General features: G+C 40.7%; 1 protein-coding gene across 1 annotated transcript in view; it reads left to right on the top strand.

Moving 5' to 3' along the window:
• Nucleotides 1-5,168: 5,168 nt before the first annotated feature.
• Nucleotides 5,169-25,199, top strand: part of LOC129657974 (antigen WC1.1-like) — a 66,711-nt gene continuing 46,680 nt past the window's right edge. The window contains exons 1-2 of the mRNA XM_055589207.1: nt 5,169-5,241; nt 12,644-12,973. Of these exons, the coding sequence (XP_055445182.1) occupies nt 5,169-5,241; nt 12,644-12,973 (403 nt within the window). The remainder of the gene's footprint in view (nt 5,242-12,643; nt 12,974-25,199) is intronic.

Here is a 25,199-nt window from a genome sequence, read left to right on the forward strand (position 1 = left end):
ACCGCCCACGTTTCATTGGCCACAATGAGGCACCGGGGAGTAGAAATACAGCTATTTGACGAGTATTACTGTCTATCCACGTCCTTCAGTGGAACTCCTGAGAGCAGTGCTGTCAGTTTTTTCTCACCTTGGAGAAGCTTCTTAGGTACAGCTTTGTGCAGAGATCGAACGTGATCTGACCCTCCCGGAGTGGGATTTGAAGGCATTTTCTATCTGGCTCCTTTGGTGTGTCTCTGACTCCTTACTCCACTCCAGCTTGTTCGAATGGGATTAATCAGATTTGTGTCTCCCCTGCCCTTCTTCCTTCCGCACTCAGTATCACTAACTGCAGGGTGATTGTTCAGCATTTGTTCATGCATTCATTTCTTATCTGATATTTGTTAAGCTCTTTCTATGTGTCTTTACTTGACCTTATGGAGGCATTGAAGAACAAGACACAATACTTGCTCCCAAAAAACACCACTTAGAGACAAAAAGAAAGTTTTTACAGATTAAATAGACACAGCAGTAATTCTGAACTGGAAGAATTAGAAAGCGTTCACAGAAGTGACAACTCTGTGCTTTTAAAAATAAAGGAAGTTATACATATTTTCTTTCTGTAGTGGGCTTGAAAATGTGTCCTCTAGATTCAAATATGCATAAATGTAATATTCGCTATTTTTATAACTGATTTCATCTTGTGCAGTAGCAAGGGGTGTTTACATGGACTGAAAGTTCCATGAAGTTAACATAGACTCTCCCATTTAAAATTTGTCCCCCAAGTTAGCTTGGATTTATGTTAATAATTATCTTGTCAAATCCAGTTCAAGCTCCCTGCTAAGACTGCTTTTCCTCTATTTCAGGAAGCATCTTGTTTCTCCTCCCACAGATGGTGTCTGGGGTGGGAGGGCTTCTTCCTTTCCAACAGCAGCAGGGAAGGGCCCTTGGTTGGCTTGCTCACCACTTAGAATATGCTTGTCTTTGATTTAGTAGCTTTGATCTGCTCTGGTCTCTGGGTATTTGATGTTGCACTATGGAGGAATGAATGAGGCCAATTCAGTGCCATACTCTTTGGTTGATGTTGCCAGTAATATACTGTAAAGGGTTGAAAAGATATGATGCGTTGGACCTCAGTCAGCTCATGACCAGCTCATGACCAAGCTCATCACATGCCCTTGTGAAGAAGTTGTCTTTAGTAAAGAAGCCTTTACAAATCTTGGTCCAGCCATGCAAGGAACACAGATGGTGAGGTGGGTCACCAGTACTTTGGTGTAACAACTCAAGTGATTGTTTCCTTTGAGGGTCATATAGTTCTTTTTTAATTCAAAAATATTTTGTATATTAGTCCCTCTGATTGGTCCCAAAAATGTCCCTCTACCAGGGATATTTAATTATTAACTTTCCTAGCAAAGAGATTGCTGAACCTCTGAAACCTCCATATTTTTCATGGTGATTTGGGAATAATAATGCTACATATTGTATTGCTTTACAATCCATAAGACTGAATAAACAAGTTAGTCTAAGTTAAAGAACAGGATTGTTTCTGCTCTTTACTTCTGCACTTCTAATTCAATACAGAGCTGTTAAACTAAAATTTTTTATAACAAAATTTCTTCCTGTTACAGTTATGTGTGGTTTGAACTGAAAATATGCCAAATGGTAAATATATAAACATCCGGACCACACGGCCATATCTGATTAAGAGCAGAACAGGAGGCTTCATGGTGTTCACCTGTCAGTGTGCTGAGGTTTGTCTTCTTTATCTTCAGATACATAAAGACGCAGTGTTTATACATGTTTAGAACTGGCTCTCTCAGCACTGCTCTTGGAATGGGGCTAGCCTTGTTTCTGGTATTTCAATTTACTGCATTCATTGTAGAAAAGTGTAGAAGTTAACCAATACATAGCTTATACCATTTAATCATATTGAAATATCATTACAAGTGACACAACTTGCATTGTGCTGTTAAGTCCTCACATCAAGTTAAATTATATCTCAAAAGATTTCTTTGGATTGAAATGATTTGTGTAAAATACCTAGCTGACATTCATTCATTCAGGTATACAATAGACATCATTTAGGATTTTTAATTAACAGGCCTCAGGGATAAGGAGGTGAATTAGACACAGAACTTTACGAAGTCCATTTATAAAGTAAAATTAGCAAGTAAACAACTTAATTCATGAGGTTCACAGTTGATAAGGTCGAGGTTCGTGAGCAGTAGAACCTCTCTCTGGGGCACAGAGAGAAGGGGCGATGTGTGGAAGACTCACAGCTCTGGCCCCAATCACCGTCACAGCATGTGGTTCCTGGGAGAGTTCTGACAGCTCGTCAAGGCTCCAGGTAACAGAATTAAATTCCTGTTCTAGAGTCCTGGGGTTCCTGGGATGGGATGGACAGAGGGGCCCTAATATTGCTTCTCCGCCAAGATGATGTACTACTGTTGACTAGTTATATCTCTTACTAATGCCAACTCATTTAATTCTAACCAAAACTCTGTCATCTATACACAAGTATAACTCTTCTTTTACAGACAAAGCCACTATACAGAGAGTGTAAGGATCCTGTTCAAGGTCACACACACGGTATGTGGCTGAGCTCTGAGTCAGGCAGGCAGACTGGTTCCTGAGCCTGTTCTGACCCCTGAAGTTCACGTGAACAAGTTTAGTGTCCTCCCTAAAGCTTTCCTCCTTGAAATCTTGGATGAGATGGGACACTGAGATTTCCTTATGTGTCAGAGAAGATAAACCTTCATCAGAGGGTGAGTTGGTCCATGTTAACCTGCATCCCCAGCTCTGGGGTAGAGGGTGCTGCCTAGACACAGCCTGCCAGCCCTGGGTTAACCCCTCCTTCCAGCCCACTCCATCCTTATAACAGGGTATGGAGTCCATAACAGTATTTCACTTGTGAGATCTCAATCCCGAGGTGTGACCATGTGTACCTGGTTCACTAAACACATCCCTGTGTCATCCTGTGGGAGGAATGACTGGACTCCAGGAAGCACGTCCTGTGTTCTAGGTGTTTGTCTGGTGGTTTCTGGTGATGCTGCAGAGTCCATAACTGGGTAAGGAATGGTGACTCTGGGACCCAGGGGGAGTACAGCATCGACTCTAGTGACTGAGCAGATCCTGTTCCTACTCCAGTCCCTGAGTTTATATTCTGATTTTGATATTTATAATCAGTTATTATCACCACTGTTTTAAGCATCCAGAGGAGATGGGGTTCATGTACAGATGGAGGCTTGGAAGTCAGAGGAATACAGGGCAAATAAGTGACTATTGTAAAATAATGGATTAATATTAGCATATTTAGAGGGAGAAAAGCATATGTTCAATTGAACTTTCTCTGTTTTCATTTACCTGAGTCTCAAGGACAGAGAAGCTGTGTCTGCTGACCAGGATGAGGTGTTCTCCCAGTGGGGATGTGACAGAGCTGCAGGCTGGTCCACAGCTGCCCTCAGGTGTGGGAGGGGAAGGGTGTGAAGCCGTTTCTGAGCTCTGGTGGGGACTCTGGGGCATGTGTGTCACAGGTGGGTCCTTCCCACATTTGTGCTGAAATGATGAGAGTCAGGGTTACGGGGCCTCAGGGTGGGTTTGTGTGGACCACAGAGGGGCATCATGGGAATCTTGAGCCTGAGGGAGTATGAGGAATGAAGGCAGTATGTAGTGACCTTGAATTTCAATGGGGGAGCTCTATCTTGCATCACTTATGGCCCTACTCAATCTCTATACTCATCCCCAGGCTACTTTCTGGAAAGCATCTGGGAGCTTCTCTGATCAGTGGAAATAGAACAAGGCAGCAATGGCCACACTGGACATCAGTCCCTTCTGCTTGGCTCTGTGCACCCAATCTACCTGGGTTTCCATTCTTGCTGCCACCTTTCCTCTTAGACTCAGAAGAGGTTCTGTTTTCTGCTTCACTCGCCTCTTCTTTGCCCCTTGCATGCAGCCACTGTGCAGCAGAATACTTTCTATTTATCCTTCTGTCTGGGGGCAGTTGCTTTAAATTATATTTTATATCTTCTTTAGTTATGGCTTATAATACAAGGGTGTTCTGAATCTTATAAAACCAAACTCTCAATATGCAAAGAGGGACAGTGTGAAGTTTAGAAAACCCAAATCTTTCTAAGTTATATATTTTCTTCTCTTAGATCCCCAAATCCTATTTTGGCAGGCTAGAATTGAATGATAACTCCTACTTTCTCTTTGTTTCCTGTAACAGCAATCTCTTTCTTTCTTGAAGCATCATTTGTTGACTAGCTGAGAGGGATATTTCACATAAAATTAATGAAATAAAGGGAAAGGGACTTAGCATGTCTGAAAATCCCTTATAGGGCTTCCCAGGTGGCTCAGCAATAAAGAACCTGCCTGCCAATGCAGGAGACACAGGAGACGTGGGTTCAATGCCTGGGTTGAGATGATCCCCTCAAGAAGGAAATGGCAACCCAGTCCAGTATTCTTGCCTAGGAAATCCTGTGGACAGAGGATCCTGGCAGATTACAATCCAGGGGTCACAAAAAGTAGGACACAACTGAGCATACATGCACCTTCTCTGGGACCCAATCTCCGGATCATTCTGCGAGAAGACCTGCAATCTCATCCACTCAACTTAATGGTTCCCTCCCCACCTTCTCCACGGTCACCTGTGAATTCCTGAAATCCTTGTCCTCATTTTCTGCTGGCCCAAGAAATGTTCTTGTGCTTGAAGCTTTCTTGTAGTACTCTGCTTGATCCTGAGCTCAGTGCTGGGGAAGATCAATGCTTGATACCACCAAAGTTATTCTCCGTGGTCTGGTGAATTCCACAACCTGACCCTGCAAGATTTTACAGTTCTTGGGGATTGGCCAAGGTAATCAGAGGAAAGAATGGTACTCATGGTTTTTGATGCGACTTTTCTATTCCAGCCCTGGTCAGGGGGCCCGGCTCTCAGGACCACGGAAGCAGGAGGTCAAAGGACCGTGTTGCTCATATAAGGAGATGTTGAAGATTCAGAAGCTCATTGGTGTCTGAGTTGCAGAAAGTGGCAGATGCAGCCTCCGATAGTGCCTGAAATGGTGAGAGATGTCGCTATTGGCTCCCAGGAGGGAGGGTGTAAGGGGTGGTCTATATAGACCCCGGTCGGCACCCTGACGCCTCCTCACAGGCTGATCCTGAAGCTGGGACTGTGACCTTGAGGACGTGGGGTCAGGATGGCTGTGGGCAGACACCTCTCCCTGTGGGGATTCTGTGTCCTCCTCCTCGGCACCGTGGTGGGTGGTCAAGGTAAGAGCTGCCCCTCTGCCCTGGGTCCACACCAGGCAGTGCACGCCTTGGTGAAGGGAAAGGTGTCTGTAGCTGTGGAGCTGAACCTCAGTGTTTTTGACCAAAAAGGAGCCACGCTGACTGTGAATACTTGTCCGTCTCCTGTGGGGGGTCCACTGCTAGTTGTGGCAGATTTTACAGAGCAGTGAGGTTTGCTCTGGACCGAGCTGGGTCAGCCTGAGTCCCCTCTACTCCCTCAGGGAGCTTCTAGGGCCCAGTGGCTCCCAGTGTGTGGAAGCTCCAGCTACTGACCTCAGCTGGGACTCTGGGCTGTTCCCACACTCTCCACATGCCTGGTGTTTGAGCTCTGCCTCTGGGTCCCCATGTTTCCTGTGTGTATGCTCCTGTAGGCTCTGTGTTTGTATTTGTGTGTGTGTGTGTGAGGGTGAGGAGTGTGTGTGTGTGTGTGTGTGTGTGTGTGTGTGAGCGGGTGAGTGAGGAGTGTGTGAGGTTGTGTGTGTGTGGAGTGTGTGTGTGTGTGATTGTGAGGCATGTGTGAGGGTGTGTGAGGAGTGTGTGAGAGTGTGTGTGTGTGTGTGAGGAGTGAGTGAGGAGTTTGTGTATGTGTGTGTGTGTGTGTGTGTGGAGTGGGAGTGTATGAGGAGTTTGTGTATATGTGTGTGTGTGAGGAGTGTGTGGATCCTGTCTCTGTGAGAGGAACAGAGCTGATGAGCAGGGACTGAGTCCATGGTCTGTGAAGCACACAGGGTCCCACAGGGCTGGGTGTCTTGGCCACTGCATGTGCACCTGCCTGCCTCTCTCTGGCTCCTCTCTCCCCATCCCCCAGGCTCCCCGCTGCTTGTTGCTGTGTCTGCCCAGCACTGGGCTCTGTGAGACGCTCTGCCTGCTTACCTCACCTGTCCCTACCAGGTGTCCATTACAGAGCAGAAGCCCACAGCCAGGAGAGGGGACCTCTTGTCTGTAGAGATCAGTTGATGTGCAGCCGCAGGTGTATGAGTTCCCTAGTCTCTGCCCCGGTCCCTGTGACATTTCCTGATGTGCTGGGGCCCTGGGATGGTCCTTTCCCCTCCCAGGATCTGCTGTGACTCTGTAGGGAGCACTTTCTGCCTCGTGCCCTCTCCTGTTCCTCTCTGGAGCTGGTTTCCCCTGAGTGAGAGGACGGCGGGCGTCAGGGCTGGGGCTGCGGAGAATCTGGTCTCCAGCCTGGAGAAGGCAGCTTTTTCAGATGTGGGTGCTGATCTGGCTGAGACTCCGTGCAGCCCCATCTCGTCTCAGAGCTCACTGTCATCCCCTAGACCTCAGCGTTGCGTCCACAGCTCTCCTTGGGAAGTCCCCTCCCTCCTCATCTCTGCTCCTTGAGTGCTGGGCAGGTGCTGGTGAAATGTCTCCTTCTGAGGGCTCTGGGGGTCAGAGGTGGGTTTTGGCCGCACAAGGGGGAGATGATGGATGTTTTGATGCATGGCTCCCTCCTCTTACAAGAAAAATTGTAGGAAATTGTTGTTTTAAAAATCAGTTGTTTTTTTAAGAAGCAAGAATATTTCACCAAAGCAAGCACTATTTTCATTTTCTTCGAAACAACACCATTCAGAGTTATCCTATAACATTTTATTCTTCTACTTCATGTTACAGTAGACTTGCTCCTTGTAGAATAATAGTCTTGGCCTTTCTGAGCACCTGATGATTTCTCACATGTTACAGGAATCTCCACCTTGAAATTCATGATGGGCATTGGCATAAAACTATCTCTCAAATGCAATTGATGCCATTAGCGTAGATCCTCAGGATTAGATAATCTGGCATATATTGTTTTGTATCCTGTTTTTACAATCCAGAATATATTTTGGGCATTTTTCTATATCATTAACTATTCTTTTACACACTAAAGCATTTTATTGTAGATTTAAAAAATACAGGCTATCACAGGGATAGTACTGAATTTTTTAACTGCCTCCAGCTATTTCACTATATGCAGAAATGCAATATGCTCCCCTGACCATCTGTATTGAGCATTTAGTTGTTTTCAACATTTTTTGCTATTATGAAAATGTTACTCTGAACTTCCCTGTGTTTAAATGTAGGACCATACATGACTGCTTCTCTTAATCATATTCTAAAGGTGAGGTTTCCGGGAATTCCCTGGTGGTCCAGTAACTAAGACTCCCTGCTCCTAGTGCAGGGTCCCAGATTCGATCCCTGGTCAGGGAACTAGATTCCACATGTGGCAACTGAGAGTTCACGTGCTGCAGCTAAAGATCCTGCATATGGCAACTAAGACCTAGGCAGTCAAATAAATAGATAAATAAACAAATATTTAAATGTTGAAAAAAAAAGTGGAGTTGCTGCTTTATAGGCTGAGTACCTCTAAGGCTTTAAGGCTTTGTACCTATACCTTTACGGTTTTTGGTACATAGAGATTAATGCTTGCCAGAAATAGCTGCACTGAACTTTAGTTCTACAAATGGTGAATGAGAATGTTAGTTTCCACATAGCTTCACCAACTTTGTCTTCTTATGAGGTTCTAAAATCTTAGCCAGTTTGGTAGGCAAATACTGGCATATATTAGCTAATTTAATCCTTCCTTTGTGAATTACTTTGCTGATTACATTTGTCCTTTTTACCTGGTGATGGCTATCATTTTTGTCATGATTTGTATTGAAGCTCTTTATACTACTACTATCATCTACTGCAACAACCTACAGTGCACTTACTTATATGAACTCATTTGAGCACACAACAGTCCAACAAGGCAGAATATATATTTTATCCACCGAACAGATCACTGAGGCAAAGCAAAGTCACTTGCCCAAGATGAGTCAGTTGTAAGACACAGAGGTAAGACTTGAAACCAAGCAATTTGGGTGCAAGTCCCTGTCCTATCGAATTACATTATTTGTAGACTGAATATGCTTCCTTCAGTTTATTGTTTGATTTTTTTGGCTGTACCAAACAAGACCAGGAATCAAGCCTGTGGTACCTGCATTGGAAGTGCAGAGTCCTAATTGTTGAACCACCAGGGAAGTCCCTCATGGAAGTTTCTAATAATATTAATTGCCTGTTAAAATTTCCCATTTTTGTTTCCACTTTCAGAGCCTTGTCAAGCATGTTCTTCCCCACTTCAAATTTAAATAAATTATTTTTATCTGTCATAATTTTATGAATATATTTAAATGTGTAAATACTAAATAATTGTGTAAGTTATTTTATGTATGATATGACAATCTACCTAATTTTATTTTTTCCAATGTCATTCCTGAATTATTTTTTTCTTTTCTTACTGATTTGAATGCCATAAATGTGCTAAATTATATCATTTCCATACCTTCTTTTCAGAATTCATTTAGACTTTCATTCCACAAATGTTTATTAATTTAAAGGTGGGTTTGTGGGGCATTCAATCCATACCCTTTGCAATTCACCAGATGCTGAGGCCCTAATGATGGTGAATAAAGCTCCCTGGCCCATATTAACTGATAGTCTAGTGAAGCTGGACAATAAAACTAGAAATTATAATAAACTCTGATAAGTGCCATCACTGGGGACACAAGCGGGGTTTTTTTTTTTTTTTTTTCCCAATGAGTTAGCTTTTCGTATCAAGTGACCAAAGTATTGGAGCTTCAACTTCAGTATCAGTCCTTCCAATGAATATTCAGGGTTGATTTCTTTCCTGACAGTCCAAGGCACTCTCAAGAGTCTTCTCCAACACCACAGTTCAAAAGCATCAATTCTTCGGTGCTGCTTCCCGGGTGGTGCTAGTGGTAAAGGACCCGCCTGCCAATGCAGGAGACATAAGAGATGCAGTTTCAATCCCTGGCTTGGGAAGATCCCCTGGAGAAGGAAATGACAATCCACTCCAGTATTCTTGCCTGGGGAATCCCATGGATAGAGAAACCTGGCAGGCTGTGGTCCATAGGGTCACAAACAGTTGGACACTACTGAAACTACTTAGCACGCATGCACGCAGCTTTCTTTATGGTTCAACTCTCACATCCATACATGACCACAGGAAAAATCACAGCTTTGACTATATGGACTTTTGTTGGCAAATTGAGGTCTCCGCTTTTTAATATGCTGACTAGGTTTGTTATGGATTTTCTTCCAAGGAGCAAGTGTCTTTTCATTTCATGGTTGCAGTCATTGTCCACAGGGATTTTGGAGCCCCCCAAAATAAAATCTGTTACTACTTCCACTTTTTCCCCATTGAATTTAGTTCAGATGACCATTTCAAGTATTAAAAGCTGAGATATATATTTCAAGCTCCCATTACTATTATTCCTGTCATTCTTTCCCTTGCATTTGCAAAAGTTTTTGTCTCTCTATATAGTTGTTTTTATCTATTGTTTCCAGCTTTATTGGAAGGTAATCACCATATAATAAGATATAAGTGAAAGGTATACAGTATGATGACTTGAAATACATATGTATATATTCTCCAGTGAAGACATACAGGTGTCCAAAAAAAGACATGAAAAGATGTTGAGCATCACGAATCATCAGAGAAATGCAAATCAAAAGTACAAAGAGGCATCACCTCACACCAGTCAGAATTGGCCATCAAAAACTCTATAAAGCATAAATCCTGGGGATGGTGTAGAGAAAAGGGACTCAACCAAGAGCACACTCATTGGAAATGATGCTGGGAAACATTGAAGGCAAGAGGAGAAGGGGGTGGCAGAGGAGGAGATGGTTAGATAGCATGATGGTTAGAAATCATCATGAATTTGAGCAACTTCAGGAGATAGTGGAGGACAGGTGAGCCTGGAGTGCGTGAGTCCATGAATTCACAAAGAGTTAGACATGACTTAGCAACTGAACAACAACAAATAACTGATTCACTCTGCTGTACAGAGGATACAACATTGCAAAGCAACTATACTCCAATAAAAATTAATTTTAAAAGGATACAAATGAACTTATTTACAAAACAGAAGCAGACTTACAGATATCCAAAACAACTTATGGTTACACAAGGGGAAATGTTGGGAGTTAGGGAGAGGGATAAATCAGGAATTTGAAATTAACACACACACACCTTACTATATATATGATAGATAATTGACATGGACCTACTGTATAGCACAGGGAAGTCTAATCAGTATTCTGTGGTAAGCTATGAGAGAAAAGAATCTAAAAAAGAATGAGTGTATGTATTAAAATATATAACTGAGTCACTTTACTGTACACCTGAAACCAACACAACATTGTAAATCAACTATACTCCAAAAATTAAAGTATTAAAAAAGAAATACATATATATTTTGAAACTATTAACATAATTAAGTTAGTTAACACATTTATCACATTACATAGTTACTGTGTGTATGTTATGAGAACTTTTAAGATTGACTTTATCAGTAATGATCAAATATACAATCCAGTATTGTCAACTAAGATCATGACAACTGATTCCATCATTTCTTGGCAAAAAGATGGGGAAAAAGTGGAAACAGTGACAGATTTTATTTTCTCGGGCTCCAAAATTACCATAGATGGTGACTGAAGCTATGAAATCAAAAGATGTTTTCTCCTTGGAAGAAAAGCTATGGCAAATCTAGGCAGCATATTAAAAAACAGAGAGATCACCTTACCAACAAAGGTCCCTATAATCAAATCTATGGCCTTTCCAGTAGTCATGTATGGTTGTGAGAGCTGGACCATAAAGAAGGTTGAGCACCAATGAAGTGATGCTTTCAAACTGTGGTGCTGGAGAATACTCTTGAGAGTCCCTTGGGCAATGAGGAGATCAATTTGTCGATACTAAAGGATATCAACCTGAATATTCATTGGAAGACCGATGCTGAAGCTACAATACTTTGGCCACCTGATACGAAGAGCCAATTCACTGGAAAAGACCCTGATGTTGGGAAAGACTGAGAGCAGGAGAAGAAAGGAGTGACAGAGGATGAGGTAGTTGGATGGCATCACCAACTCAATGGACATGAGTTTGAGCAAACTCCAGAAAATAGTGAAGGACAGGGAAGCCTGGCATGCTGAAGTTTATGGGCTTGCAGAGAGTAGGACATGACTTGGTGACTAAATAACAATTGTCAACTACAGTCACATGTACATTCCATCCCCAGGGCTTATCTATATTCTAAGTAGAAGTTTGTACCACCATCATCCTTTCCTCCTACTCCCATCCCTACCCAGGCAACCACCAATTTACTCTCCTTATCTATGAATTTGTTTTTTTTTTTTTAAGAGTTCACATATAAATGAGACCAAACAGTATTTGCTTTTCTCTGTCTTACTTCTTTCACTTAGCATAATGCCTTCCTACATTAATTATTGTTGCTGTGCTACAAATTACTGCAAAGCTTGGCATCTTAGCCCTCATGATTAGAGCCCATGCTCAGCAACAAGAGAAGCCACCGGCAGGAGAGGCTCATACACCACAATGAAGAGTAGCCTCTACTCTGTAACTAGAGAAAGTCTGTGAGTGGCAACAAAAACCCAGCACAGCCAAAAATAAACAAACAAAACAAAACAACAGCTTAAAGCAGCAAACATCTAGCACCTTATAATTTCCATGGGCTAGGAATCAGCAAGGATTACCAGGGTCCTCTGACTTGTGTTGTCTCACTGGTTCAATCATCTGAAGGTTCAACGAGGGGTGGGTACCACTCAAACCCACCTGGTTGTTGGCAGCATTCAGACTCTAGGAGACTGTTTAACTGAGAGCCTCAGTCTCTTGCTGGCTGTTGCCAAGAGGCCTCCCTTGGTTGTTTGTCATGAGGGTCTCTCCATACACAGCTCACAATGTGGCAGCTGGCTTCATTAGAGTGAGCTAGAGAGAGAGAGGTCACCAAAAGGAAACCAGAGTCATCTTGAAACCTAATCTCTTAAGTGACATCTCATCACTTTTGCCAAATACTATTTGTTACATGCATGTTACTAGATACATTGGAGTGTGGGGATTACACAAGAGCATGAACACAGGTGACAGGAATAACTGGGACACTGTGGAGCCTGTTACCCCAGCCCTCTGTTCCTGAGCTGGATGAGATGCTCCCTATGGACAGGGAAGGAGAGGGAGGATTCCTCCCTGGGTCCTGGGCCATGAGCTGTAACTGAGATGGGGAAGCTGAGCCCTAGTAGCCTTGGGCACATCTACAGGGAGGGCAGCATCCAGAGTCTCTGGAGGCCTGTCCTCAGTGGTGTCCCTGGAGCTGGTTCTACAGGCTTGTGAGAAACACCTGGTGCCTCCCTTCCTGCTCCATGTTCAGTGATGGCACATTGGGGGTTTCTAGTTGGCCACGGTGGGAATGTTTATACCATAAAAGTCAACAAATGCAGGGATTTTTTTCCCCCTCAGAGAGAAGATTATTTTTTAATACTTACCAGCACACCACTGCACTCTCTCTTAAAATCTCTCCTGTGTCCTGTGTCTGTGTCTCTCTTGCAGTTCTGGAGCTGAGGCTGAAGGATGGAGCCCACCGCTGTGAGGGGAGAGTGGAAGCGAAGTACAAAGGAGAATGGGGCACTGTGTATGCTGGGAACTGGCTCATAGATAGTGTAGAAGATGTGTGCAGACGACTGGAATGTGGAGTTGCCATTGATGCTCCCAGAGGGTCTTATTTTGGACCAAGACTTGGCCCCATTTGGTTTTTATATGGTTCTTGTGAGAGTATAGAGGCTGAATCAACTTTGAGTATCTATAAGTGTGTTCATATTGATTTTAAAAACTATAATGACACCTTCTCTCATGACCAGGATATTGGAGCAGTCTGCTCAGGTAAGGCCTGTCTGGTCTGGGAGGGGATTCCCAGCAGAAAACACCTCCGTCTCATTCACAGAATGACCATGGAGAAACCAGATCACTTGCTTTAGAGCACCCTTGGGGGAAGACTCTGGTCACACTTGATTCTTAGAGCATTAGGTTCTCAAGGGGGGTTAAGGGTTTGCCTGGCCCTGGACAGTAAAAACTTCAGACTTGTGGACAGCTGGACCCTTCAGATCTCTGTGATGTGTCATAAGAGGCGGGGAAGTGAGGTCCAATGTTACAAACAGGTACAACTGCTGGGTTATACTTTCATACAATGATGTGACAGATTAGTTTCATCATGATTATTTTTTATTCTATTGAGATGGCCAGTGAGGTTTGGCCACAAGAGAGGGCATAAGAGAGGGCAAGCATAGTTTATTACACTCTCTGGTCTTAAAGAAACAGAGTCACCAGAGGTATGAAGGGATCATATCAGGGAGGCTGCAAGGAGGTTGACTCAACAAAGCACGAGAAGCCAAAAGAGAGAGTGAAGATACATGGAGAAGTGACAACACGGGGAGTCAGGGTGCAACACAAGGAAAAGGCATGAGGGGATCTCACTGGTGCATTTGAAGGTCCCAGGTCACAGTCAGGGCAAGAAGGAGGATTTGTGGCAGGAGCTAGTCTCATCACCTGGCCACCTCGGTAGGGAGCTCACATTCTGTTTGTGGGGTTGTTGAAGGAGAACCAAAATATGAAGCTTGGAAATTAACAGCACAGTGGCTGACGCACATCAAGTGTAAGAGTCAGTGAGGCTAATAGGACCTGAAGTGACTCATGAGAAGTGCTCAGTGCTAAGCGCATTGGATTGTGCCAAGGTGGAGACAGTAAAGATAGCAGTGAGACTAGGGTATGAGTAGGTGGTCAGTTTCCAGTGGTTATTACAATGGTGGAAGATCTAGATGCTTTACACATTAATCCCATCAGACCAGGTGGACTAGAGGAAAAGTCAGATATCACAGTGAGTTCCTAATGTAGGTAGTTGAGTCTTTCAAAATGGTCAGCCATCTGGTGGGTGAGACAGGGGGAGCCCTGAGAATATTTGCAGTACATTTCTAGCAGCTCATGGCTAATCAGCTCTTTTGGGGAAGATCACCAGAAAAGTGATCTTTTCCAATCTCACCCTCAAAAGATCTTTGATGATACTAGTTGAGACCCCTAAGAAAAGAATTACTTTAATTTAGGCTACTTTATTGAGGTATGACTGACATACAAAATGCTGTATATATTTAATGTATACAACTTAGAACTTTGGGAGGTAAGTATACATCTGCAAATGTTTTCTTCTGTTATTATTATTATTAAAAATAATTAGTTTCAAGGGGCATTTGAGTTTCAGATAGGAATTTTTTGTTTTAAGAAAATCTGTTTTCTGGCATTTCAAGTAATATTTCTATTGTTACCGTGCCCTAATCATGGTTTCAACTGCAGATAAACTTGTGGAAATACTACATGTGTTTCCACCTTATTTTGATAAATCAGCATCTGAGTAAAAATACAGTGTGTGGTGCTGTAAGCTTATGTGATATTGGAGCTCCTAGGTTACTGTTTTAAGAAAATCAATGTTTCAATATTAATTTCAGTCAGGATATACTTAAAAATTAACAGGGTGCTATGCCATTTTAACCTTGATTATGGTTTTTACTCCCTAAGGCTGCTCTAATTTAGACTTTCACATGTTTATGAACTGTTCCAGTTTTTTTGTGCTAATCTCTTTGTCAGTTTCTTCCCTCTGGTCTATCGCCTCTGTATTTTCAGAAACATGTTTTAGTGAAGGCTGGTCAAAGTGGTGACACAGGAGAAGTAAGAAGAGAATAGCATGTCTGTTCCAATTCTCTAATTGAAACTGAAGTCTTGGAGTTTCTTCTCAATTTTAGGAAAGTGGTGTGAAAGAGAATTTCACCCTCTTGACCTTTTAGAACTAATACCCAAAAAAGATGTCCTTTTCATTATAGGGGACTGGAATGCAAAAGTAGGAAGTCAAGAAACACCTGGAGTAACAGGCAAATTTGGCCTTGGAATACGGAATGAAGCAGGGCAAAGACTAATAGAGTTTTGCCAAGAAAATGCACTGGTCATAACAAACACCCTCTTCCAACAACACAAGAGAAGACTCTATACATGGACATCACCAGATGGTCAACACCGAAATCAGATTGATTATATTCTTTGCAGCCAGAGATGGAGAAGCTCTATACCGTCAGCAAAAACAAGACCAGGAGCTGACTGTGGCTCAGACCATGAACTCCTTATTGCCAAATTCAGACTTAAATTGAAGAAAGTAGGGAAAACCACTAGACCATTCAGGTATGACCTAAATAAAATCCCTTATGATTCTACAGTGGAAGTGAGAAATAGATTTAAGGGCCTAGATCTGAGAGAGTGCCTGATGAACTATGGAATGAGGTTCGTGACATTGTACAGGAGACAGGGATCAAGATCATCCCCATGGAAAAGAAATGCAAAAAAGCAAAATGGCTGTCTGGGGAGGCCTTACAAATAGCTGTGAAAAGAACAGAAGCGAAAAGCAAAGGAGAAAAGGAAAGATATAAACATCTGAATGCAGAGTTCCAAAGAATAGCAAGAAGAGATAAGAAAGCCTTCTTCAGGGATCAATGCAAAGAAATAGAGGAAACCAACAGAATGGGAAAGACTAGGGATCTCTTCAAGAAAATCAGAGATACCAAAGGAACATTTCATGCAAAGATGGGCTCGATAAAGGACAGAAATGGTAGGGACCTAACAGAAGCAGAAGATATGAAGAAGAAATGGCAAGAATACACAGAAGAACTGTACAGAAAAGATCTTCAGGACCCAGATAATCACGATGGTGTGATCACTGACCTAGAGCCAGACATCCTGGAATGTGAAGTCAAGTGGGCCTTAGAAAGCATCACTATGAACAAAGCTAGTGGAGGTGATGGAATTCCAGTTGAGCTATTCCAAATCCTGAAAGATGCTGCTTTGAAAGTGCTGCACTCAATATGCCAGCAAATTTGGAAAACTCAGCGGTGGTCACAGGACTGGAAAAGGTCAGTTTTCATTCCAATCCCAAAGAAGGCAATGCCAAAGAATGCTCAAACTACCTCACAATTGCACTCATCTCACAGGCTAGTAAAGTAATGCTCAAAATTCTCCAAGCCAGGCTTCAGCAATATGTGAACCATGAATTTCCTGATGTTCAAACTGGTTTTAGAAAAGGCAGAGGAACCAGAGATCAAATTGCCAACATCCTCTGGATCATGGAAAAAGCAAGAGAGTTCCAGAAAAACATCTATTTTTGCTTTTTTGACTATGCCAAAGCCTTGGACTGTGTGGATCACAATAAACTGTGGAAAATTCTGAAAGAGATGGGCATACCAGACCACCTGATCTGCCTCTTGAGAAATTTGTATGCAGGTCAGGAAGCAACAGTTAAAACTGGACATGGAACAACATACTGGTTCCAAAGAGGAAAAGGAGTTCGTCAAGGCTGTATATTGTCACCCTGTTTATTTAACTTATATGCAGAGTACATCATGAGAAATGCTGACTGGAAGAAACACAAACTGGAATCAAGATTGCCGAGAAAAATATCAATCACCTCAGATATGCAGATGACACCACCCTTATGGCAGAAAGTGAAGAGGAACTAAAAAGCCTCTTGATGAAAGTGAAAGTGGAGAGTGAAAAAGTTGGCTTAAAGCTCAACATTCAGAAAATGAAGATCATGGCATCCGGTCCCATCACTTCATGGGAAATAGATATGGAAACAGTGGAAACAGTGTCAGACTTTATTTTTATTGGGTCAAAAATCACTACAGATGGTGACTGCAGCCATGAAATTAAAAGACGCTTACTCCTTGGATGGAAAGTTATGACCAACCTAGATAGCATATTCAAAAGCAGAGACATTACTTTGCCCACAAAGGTCCGTCTAGTCAAGGCTATGGTTTTTCCTGTGGTCATGTATGGATGTGAGAGTTGGACTGTGAAGAAGGCTGAGCGCCGAAGAATTGATGCTTTTGAACTGTGGTGTTGGAGAAGACTCTTGAGAGTGCCTTGGACTGCAAGGAGATCCAACCAGTCCATTGTGAAGGAGATCAGCGCTGGGATTTCTTTGGAAGGAATGATGCTAAAGCTGAAACTCCAGTACTTTGGCCACCTCATGCGAAGAGTTGACTCATTGGAAAAGACTCTGATGCTGGGAGGGATTGGGGGCAAGAGGAGAAGGGGACGACAGAGGATGAGATGGCTGGATGGCATCACTGACTCGATGGACGTGGGTCTTAGTGAACTCTGGGAGTTGGTGATTGACAGGGAGGCCTGGTGTGCTGTGATTCATGGGGTCGCAAAGAGTCAGACACGACTGAGCTACTGATCTGATCTGATCAGATTGTTGAAGGTGAAGTACTGTGTTTAGGATAAATCCAGAGTAGAAATCATTTCTGAGCTCTGTGGAAGAGCTGACATCGGAGGACTGCAATTTTCTTAATGGGAATTTTTTAAGAAACTTCAGATTTTTTTCAGATTTTCCATTTTTTTTGTGCTTTCAAATATTGGTAGTTGTATTTTCAAGGGAAGACATGCAAGGACCTAACAGAAGTAAAAGGATAAAAAAGAGGCAGCAGGAATACAAAGAAGAACTACACAAGAAAGGACTTATTCACCCAGATAACGATGATGATGTGGTCATTCACCTAGAGCCAGATATCCTGGAGTCTGAAGTCAAGTGGGCCTTAGGAAGCATTAAGACAAAAAAAGCTAGTGAAAGTGATGGAATTCCAGCTGAGCTAGTTCAAATCCTAAAAGATGACGCTGTTAGAGTGCTGCACTCAATATGCCAGCAAATTTGGAAAACTCAGCAATGGAGTTCCACAGGACTGGAAAAGGTCAGGTTGTTTTCATTTCAATCCCAAAGATGGACAATGCCAAAGAAAGTTTAAAGTTCCACACAACAGCACTCATTTCATATGCTAGCAAGGTAATGCTCAAAATCCTTCAAGCTAGGCTTCAACTGTATGTGAACTGAGAACTTCCAAATGTACATGCTGGATTTAGAAAAGGAGGAGGAACCAGAGATCATATTGCCAACATCTGTTGGATCATAGAAAAAGCAAGAGAATTCCAGAAAAAAATCTACTTCTGTTTCATTGACTATGCTAAATCTTGTGTGCATCACAACAAACTGTAGGAAATTCTTAAAAAGGTGGGAATACCAGACTACCTTACCTGTCAAGAAGCAGCAGCTAGAACCAAACATGGAACAATGGACTGGTTCAATGCAGGGAAAGGAGTATGACAAGGCTGTATGTTGTCACCCTGCTTATTTAATTTATATGCAGAGTACATCATGCGGGATACTGGACTGAATGAAGCACAAGCTGGAATCAAGATATTCAGGAGAAATATCAACAACCTCAGATATGCAGATGTTATCACTCTAGTGGCAGAAAGTGAAGAGGAACTAAAGAACCTCTTGATGAAGGTGAAAGGAGAGTGAGAAAGCTGACTTAAAACACAACATTCAAAAACTAAGATCATCTATGGTCACACCACCCTGAACATGCCCGATATTGTTAAAAAACTAAGATCATGGCATCCAGTCCCATCACTTCATGGCAAATGTGCAGTGCTAAGTCGCTTCAGTTGTGTCCAACTCTGTGCAACCCTATGGACTGTAGCCTGCCAGGCTCCTCTGTTCATGGGATTTTCCAGGCAAGAATACTGAGGTGGGTTTCCATTTCCTCCTCCTGGGAATCTTCCCAGGATGGAAGGGAATCGAACCCACATCTCTTGTCTACCTCCATTGGTAGGAAGGTTCTTTACCACTAGCATCACTTGGGAAGCAAATATATGGGGGAGAAATGGAAACAGTGGCAGATTTTATTTTCTTGGGCTCCAAAAGCACTGCAGATGGTGACTTCAACGATGAAATTAAAAGATGCTTGCTCCTTGGAAGAAAAGCTATGATAAACCTAGATAGCATATTAAAAAGCAGAAACATCACTTTGCTGACAAAGGTCAAAGCTATGTTTTTTCCAGTAGTCTGGTATGGATGTGAGAGTTGGACCATAAAGAAGACTGAGCACCAAAGAACTGATGTTTTTGAACTGTGGTGCTGGAGAAGACTTTTGAGAATCCCTTGGACAACAAGGAGATCAAACCAGTCAATCCTAAAGGAAATCAACCTTGAATATTCATTGAAAGGACTGATGCTGAAGGTGAAGTTCCAATAGTTTGACCACCTGATGTGAAGAGCCAACTCATTGGAATAGACCCTGATGCTGGGAAAGATTGAGATGAGAGCAGGAGGAGAAGGTGGGCGACAGAGGACGAGATGGTTGGATGGCATCATTGACTCCATGGATATAAATCTGAGCAAACTCCAGAAGACAGTGAAAGACAGGGAAGCTTTGGGTGCTGCAGTCCACAGGGTGGCAGAGTTGGAAACAACTTAGTGACTGAACAACAATGTATCTTTTACATATTGGTAGGATCTAAAGTGATAACCCCCCTTTCATTCTTGGTGTTGTTAAATTTGTGTTCTTTTAGTTTTTCTTGATTGAATTTTTTGCTAGAGGATTATCAGTTTCATTAGCCTTTCAAAAAGATTACCAGTTGACTTTGTTGATTTTCTTTATTGTGTATGTTTCCTATTTCATTGATTTCTATTAGTTTTTGTTCTTCTCATTTGGTTTTGATTTGCTGTATTTTTGTAGATTCTTGAGGTGGAATCTTAGATCATTTGCTCTCAGTTTTCTTTTCTTTTCTAATGTAAGCCTCAAGGAAGCATAAAGGCTATAAATTTTCCTCTAAACACCATTTCAGTTGCTTCATGCTGATTTTGAAACTACATAATTCCTTTTGTATTTTATCATCATGAAATGTTCTTTTCTCTCTGAATATATTCTTTATCCTATAGGCTTACTTCATATAATGTTAGTATATATAATACAGCTTTCTCTGATCAGTGTTTGCATGGTATATCTTTGTGACCCTATGTTTCTGTGTTTATACAGTGTATGATTTTGTCTTACTTAATGTAGTCTTATCATCTTGCTTTTAGTTGGAGTGTTTAAATTATTTAAATTTAACATAATTATTTATATACTTGTGTTTAAGTTTTCTAGCTTGCTGTTTGTTTTATGCCTTTTTGGTCATATTTTAATCTTTAATTGAGCATTTTAATACTCTATTTTATGTACCCTGTTGGTTTATTGGCTGTATCTCTTTTTGCAGAGCTTATCATAATGTTGAAAATATTACTCTTTAATCACATTTTTCTTTAGATAGCATGTCACTTAATATATAATGTAAGACATTATTATAGTATACTTCTATTTCCCTGTTCTTGTTATTTATGTTACTGTTGTCATATATTCTACTTATAAATATATTATAATTTTGTAATACAAAATTGTTATTTTTGTCTTAAATATTGTAGTATTTTAAAAATGAGAAGAAGTTTTTAAAATATTTACTTGCAGAATTATCATTTAACACAGTTCTTATTGCTTTGGGTAGATTCAAGCTTTCATTTATTATCACTTTCCTTTAACTTTTAGACCTTTAGATAACATTTTTGTGTAGTGTATGTCTGATAGCCTCACATTCTATCATCTGTTATTCATCTGAAAGCACTTTAATTTTCTTTCAGGTTTGAGTTATTTTCAAAAGTGTCTGAATTATCTGGCTTGCATTACTTCAAACAAGAAGTCAGTAATACTTAACCTTGTTCCCCTATATATAGTGTGTCAAAATTTCCTGGCTGCTCTTAAGAGTTATTTTTGTTTATGAATGGATTTCAGCAATATATTATCAAGTGCCCTAGGTGGTTTTATTTAGTTTATCTTGTTTGAGGTTTGTTTAGCCTCTTGGATCAGTGGGTTTATAGCTTCATTAAATTTGGAAAAATTCCATCTATCATTAAAAATTTTTTTTTCTACTTATCCCTTATTCTGAATCTCCAAATAACATATTTTACATGGTTTGATATTATCCTTAATTATACTAATTTCTACTAGTATTTTTCTCTCTCTACTTCAATTTGGATGGTCAATTGCTATGTGTTGAATTTCCAAATCTTTTATTCTGCAATGTCTTGTGTCTTGTTAAGTTAATCCAGACAATTTTGCATTCCAGATATTGTATTTTAGTTTTAGAAGCTCCATTTGCTTATTTTTTCTCTACTTTGTTTTTATGCCTCAGTAGGTATATTTACATTAGAGGTTTAAAGACCTTATCAGCCAATTAAATCATCTCTGTAATTTCTGAATTTGCTTTTAATGGTTGCTCATTTAAAAATTTTTTTATGGGTTATATTTTTCTTCTTTGGAAGTCTAGTTTTTTAACTGGATTCAGGCATTACTAGGTAGTCTTTTACCAGAAAGAACTCTAGCAATAAATAATCAGAATATACTCAGAAACAAGGGAATTTAAAAAATTAAGTAATTGATTCCCTTTTATTCTTTTCAAAATATGCTCCTTGGATGACCAAAGATACATTGTCATTTTGGTTTCCCTCCTTAGCTTCAAAACTTTTTATGATCTCACCTTACTTGCCACAAACCCCACCTGTATACCTACCCTTCACTTCTATAGCAGTTGCTTACCTTTTTGACAAACCCATCTTTAAATCAATAAACATTTGTATATTTAAGATCATGTTTACTTGTATGAAATGGGAGAAACGATAAAAATCCAGGGTTAGGTGATAGATAGGAGGAGCAGAGGGTGATGATATATGCTAAAAACTGATTCAACTAATATTTTCCCCAAATATTTATGTGTCTTATGAGTATTGAGGCTTATGCAACTTCAGTTCAGTCGCTCAGTCATGTCTGACTCTTTGCCTCCCCATGGACTGCAGCATGCCAGGCTTTCCTGTCCATCACCAACTCCCAGAATTTACTTATGGCCATTGAGTTGGTGATGCCATCCAATCATCTCATTCTCTGTCATCCCCTTCTCCTCCCACCTTCAATCTTTCCCAACATCAGGGTCTTTTCCAATGAGTCAGTTCTTCACATCAAGTGGCCAAAGTATTGGAGTTTCAGCTTCAGTATCAGTCCTTCCAATGAATATTCAGGACTGATTTCCTTTAGGATGGACTGGTTGGATCTCCTTGTAGTCCAAGGGACTCTCAAGAGTCTTCTCCAGCACCACAGTTCAAAAGCATCAATTCTTTGATGCTCAGCTTTCTTTTTAGTCCAACTCTCACATCCATACATGACTATTGGATAAACCATGCTGCTACTGCTAAGTCGCTTCAGTCGTGTCCGACTCTGTGTGACCCCATAGACAGCAGCCTGCCAGGATCCCCCGTCCCTGGGATTCTCCAGGCAAGAACACTGGAGTGGGTTGCCGTTTCCTTCTCCAATGCATGAAAGTGAAAAGTGAAAGTGAAGTTGCTCAGTCATGTCTGACTCTTAGGGACCTCATGGACTGCAGCCCACCAGGCTCCTCCCGCCATGGGATTTTCCGGGCAAGAGTACTGGAGTGGGTTGTCATTGCCTTTGTCAGCAAAGTAATGTCTCTGCTTTTTAATATGCTGTCTAGATTGGTTATAGCTTTTCTTCCAAGGAGCAAACATCTTTTAGTTTCATGGCTGCAGTCATCATCTGCAGTGATTTTGGAGCCCCCCAAAATAAAGTCTGTCACTGTTTCCATTGTTTTCCCATCTATTTGCCATGAAGAGATGGGACTGGATGCCATGATCTTAGTTTTCTCCAACTGGGAGCTCTCCAAATAATGGCTTGCTTGCTCTCTACTTTCATCTTCTACCTTTTAAAAAAAATGTCAATTTATTTTAACATTATAAAATGTTTAATACATTAAACCTGCATGAAGGAAAATTAAAAAGATACAAATAATTGGAAAATCATTCTGTGTTAATAGATTGAAAGAATTAATATTGCTAAAATGTCTATACTGCTTAATCTATAGACTTAATGCAATCCCTATCAAAATCTCAATAGCATTCTTTATATAAATAGAGAAAAGCCTCAAAATATGAGTGTGTCATTTAGTTTTCATGTATTTATGAATTTTTCCTGTTTTCTTTTCATTCTTGATTTCTAGCTTCCATTGTGGTCAGCAAAGACACTTGAATTATTTTGATATTCTTAAATTATCTGAGACTTGTTTGTGATCTAGCATGTCCTGGAGAATATTTCATGTGTCACTGAGAAGAATGTGTATTTTTCTATACATTGGGTAAAAATGTGCTCTATGGGTCAGTGTATTGGGTGAATGGGCACTGTGTGTCTGGTAATGCCATTTAGCCTATATCATTGCTCAGCTCTGTTGTCTTCTTATTGATTTTCTCTCTGAATGATCCATCCATTATAAACAGTGGGATATTTTTGTATTGCTTCTGTTTCTCTTTAATATCTGTCAATGTTGGCTTTGTTTATTTACATTTTTTGATGTTGGGGGCATATATTGAATATATATGTAATAACATGGGTTATCGAGTCTTATTGAACTATTTAATCATTATGTCGCCTGTGATGGTTTTGGCTTAACTTCTCTTTTGCCTGACTGCTTTCTTTTGATTACTATTTGCATGGAATCTCTGTCTCTACCTCTTCACTTTCATCCTATATGTGTCATGAAATCTAAAGTATGTAGTTGGTCTTGTTTTTAATCTACTCAGGCCACTCAACATTTTTCATTTGGAAGGTTTAATACATTTACATTTAAAATCATTATTGAAAGGTCAGGACTTGTTACTACTTTGTTCATTGTTTTCTGTCTGTTTTGTAGTTCTCTTGTTCTTCCCTTCCATTGCTTTCTTTGTGAAGTGATTTTTCTTAGTGCCATGCTCTGACTCTTTTCTCCTCATCTTGTTATCCACTATACTTTTAATTGTGGTTACCTGGGAACTTGCATCAAGCAATTGATAGCTGTAATAGTCTATAACTGAAGTTAAGTACAATTAAGGTAACAACTTAAATTTAATAGCACACGGAAACTCTATATTTTATTATCCCCCCGACACTTTATATCATTGACGTCAGATTTTATTTCTTCACATATTCTTTTTCCACCAGCAAATTTCTGTGGTTATAGTTATTCTTGCTGTGTTTGACTTTTGATTTACAAAACATGGTTAAAATCATGTGCTGAGATTACAATATATTAGTATTCTGTACTTCTCTTCATATTTATCCTTACTAATGAGAGGCAAGACAAGATTAGTGGTGATGAAACCCCTCAGTTTTTGCTTTTTTAAAATTAAAAAAAACTCTCTTCATTTTTAAAGGACAGTTTGCTATATAAAGAGTTGATGATTGGCAATTTTTCTCTCTAAGTGCTTTGTATACGTTACCCTACTCTCTCTGGTCAGCAAGGTTTCTGCTGAGAAATCTGCTTTATGACAGGAACTCCCTTATATGTAACAAGTCACTTTTCTTTTAATGCTTTCAAAATTTTTTGATAATTTAACTATAGCGAGTCTTGGTGTGGAATTCTTCAGGTTCTACCTACCTATGAACTTTTGGGCTTCATAAATCAAGTTGTCCTTTTTTCTCTCCTTAAACTTGGGAAATTTTCAGTCGTTGGTTCTTTAAATAAGCTTTCTGCCTCTTTCTCTTTTACTACTGGGGCTCTCATAATGCATGAATAATTTTGCTCTACAGTTTCCCATGCATTGTGTATGAATAATTTTCACTTTTTTCCATCTTGTTGCTGTTCAGTCACTAAGTCATGTCTGACTCTTTGCGACACCATGGACTGCAGCACACCAGGCTCCCCTGTCCTTCACTATCTCCCCGAGTTTGCTCAGATTCATGTCCAAGCCAGTGATGCTATTTAACTATCTCATCCTCTGCCACCCCCATCTCCTTTGCCTTAATATTTCCTAGCATCAAGGTCTTTTCTACTGAGTCGGCTCTTCACATCAGGTGGCCAAACTGATGTGGAGCTTCAGATTCTGCATCAGTCCTTTCAATGAATATTCAGGGATGATTTCCCTTAGGATTGACTGGTTTGATCTTTTGAATGTCTAAGGGACTCGCAAGAGTCTTCTCCAGAACCACAATTCAAAAGCATCAATTCTTCAGTGTTCAGCCTTCTTTATGGTCCAAGTCTCCCATCAGTACTTGATTTGTTCTTCTAACAAGATAATTTGAAATAACCTGTCCTTAAGTTTGCTGATTCTTTGTTTTGGACAATAGTTTGTCTGAAGCACTCTTTTGAATTTTTCAGTTCA

The sequence above is a fragment of the Bubalus kerabau genome, chromosome 1 (assembly GCF_029407905.1).
Source record: "Bubalus kerabau isolate K-KA32 ecotype Philippines breed swamp buffalo chromosome 1, PCC_UOA_SB_1v2, whole genome shotgun sequence".
NCBI classification, from domain to species: domain Eukaryota; kingdom Metazoa; phylum Chordata; class Mammalia; order Artiodactyla; family Bovidae; genus Bubalus; species Bubalus kerabau.